Below are 2,500 nucleotides of genomic sequence, written 5' to 3' on the forward strand. Positions count from 1 at the left end.
GAACCCAAGCCAGCATGGACAAATGATGATGATAATGATGATGATGATGATGATAATGATGATGATGATAATGATGATGATGATGATGATGATTATGATATATATATATATTATGTAGGTATGGTAAAATCCAAGCTGTGTCCTCTTGAAGTACATCTGCTTCTTCCAGTATTGTAATCCAGTATGCTGTTGTTGTTATTGTTGTACTGATGTGGGGTACATATTAGAGTTGAAAATTCTGGATATATTGATTGCAGAGTTATTATATAACAAAACAGGAAAATAGGAAGCTAAAAATTTTTGAAATCAATATTATCATCATCATCATCATCATCGTCATCGTCATCATCATCATTATTATGAAGGTGGTTAGCTGGCAGAATATTTACTCTGCTGGGCAAAATGCTTAGTAACATTTATAAATTCAAATTCTGTCAAGGTGAACTATACCACAAAAAATTTTCCAACTTCCTGTTTTGTTTTATATGTAATTCCATAATTCTCCATTTTCTTTCTTTCATTATATATATATATATATATATATATATATATATATAAATATATAAATATATATATAGGTATACACATACATATATAAGTTAAAACACCTTACTATGTTATAATAACCTATTCTGACAGCACTAAGTGACCGACCAATTATCTTGTGGAGATGAAATGATACCATAAAAAACATCAGATAAGTATTTGTGGTATCTAATTAGCTGAAATAGATATCCGAGTGGCTCGGCCCTGTAATTAATAACATGGGAGTTTGGCAAGCAACGGGTGCATGGTTCGAATTCCATCAGTGGAATCGGAGTTTTTAATCAGAGATTTCAATGTCTAACATGAAAGTGTGTATTACTCACCATATCACTGTTTCCCTCAGGATCTTTCATTTTTAACTTTGGAATATTCATCACCATTGAAACTGTGTATGTATTTCAACCAACTGGAAATAAAATGTTTGGATGGGCATCAGTAAACATGTTTAACAAAGCGGAACATGATAAAAACAATAACTAGAGAAACAACAGCAGCAGCAACTAGCAATAACCAAGCCTCGGATTTACCGCATTGGCCATGGTACCACCTCAGAACTAGAGAAACAACAGCAGCAACAGAGACCATTGTCTCTTGCAACCGGTCACTTAGTAGCCTCTTACAATATCTCAAATATATTGCTTCTCTGGCCATTAACTCTGGCCATCGATAACTGACAGGTGACTTGGTAAAAAACCCACAAGACCCTTTACCATCTTAGCAACAACAACTTTGCAACCCTTTTTTTGAATTTGATATTTTACCACTTGTGAATCATCATCATCATCATCATTGTCATCGTCGTCATCATCGTTTAATGTCCGCTTTCCATGCTGGCATGGGTTGGATGGTTTGACTGAGGACTGGCAAGCTAGGAGGCTGCACCAGGCTCCAGTTTGATCTACAGCTGGATGCCCTTCCTAATGCCAACCACTCTGAGAGTGTAGTGGGTGCTTTTTACATGCCACCAGCATGAGAGCCAGTCAGGCAGCACTGGCAACGATAACACTTGAATGGTGCTTTTTATGTGCCACCAGCATGGAACCAGTCAGGTGGCACTGGCATTGACCATGCTCGAGTGATGCTTTTTAAGTGCCACCAGCACAGGTGCCAATCAGGCATTACTGTCATCAGTCATGACAATGACTTCCCTTGACTCAACAGGTCTTCACAAATGCAGTTTATTTCCCAATGATTGAAGGGTGCTCTTAAATGGGCCGGTTATGCTGCGCTGGCATAGGCTACGGTTACGGCCTCACTTGCCTTGCCAGGTCTTCTCAAGCACAGCATATCTCCAAAGGTCATGCTTCACCACCTCGTGTATGTGTGTGTATATGTTTGTGTGTCTATGTCTGTCCCAACCACTATCACTTGACAACCAACGTTGGTGTGTTTACATCCCCATAACTTAGCCGGTCGGCAAAAGATAGAGCATCCAATACTTTCAGAAACAATTTCTCACACTCAACATTGCTAAAGCATGGACTAAACTCCCTGCATCTATTGTTGATTTTCAGAACATTGCATCCTTCCAAAATTCTATGCTTCATGATATTAACCAACACTACTCCTGACACAACTATGCATCCTTATTCTTTACGATTCTTTTAAGATTCACTTTCCTCTATTTTCATGGTTTGTTCTGTATATTACACATGTACTTTTAGCCTTCATTGCTAATATGTCTGCCTTTTGACTCTTCTTTTAAACTTTACCAACGAGTTATAGTATGCCTGAGCATGGTGTACAATAAACTCATTGTTATTTTTATTATTTTTAAGTCCAGGGAAGATGTGAAAGGAAAATTGTGAGATCGGATATCGAGATGCTGGGCCTCACAGAAATGGGATGTGTTGCAACTATAGACCTATCCAACCTACACACACACACATATATATACATATATGTGTGTATGTATGTATGTATGTATGTATGTATGTATCTGTGTATGCCTGTA

General features: G+C 37.7%; 1 protein-coding gene across 1 annotated transcript in view; it reads right to left on the minus strand.

The window, feature by feature from the left end:
- Positions 1-2,500, minus strand: part of LOC115218527 (tripartite motif-containing protein 2-like) — a 151,925-nt gene that overhangs the window by 81,019 nt on the left and 68,406 nt on the right. The window contains exon 3 of the mRNA XM_029788394.2: positions 870-952. Coding sequence (XP_029644254.1) covers positions 870-926 — 57 coding nt within the window. The 5' untranslated portion in view covers positions 927-952. The remainder of the gene's footprint in view (positions 1-869; positions 953-2,500) is intronic.

The sequence above is a fragment of the Octopus sinensis genome, linkage group LG13 (genome assembly GCF_006345805.1).
Source record: "Octopus sinensis linkage group LG13, ASM634580v1, whole genome shotgun sequence".
Taxonomy (NCBI): domain Eukaryota; kingdom Metazoa; phylum Mollusca; class Cephalopoda; order Octopoda; family Octopodidae; genus Octopus; species Octopus sinensis.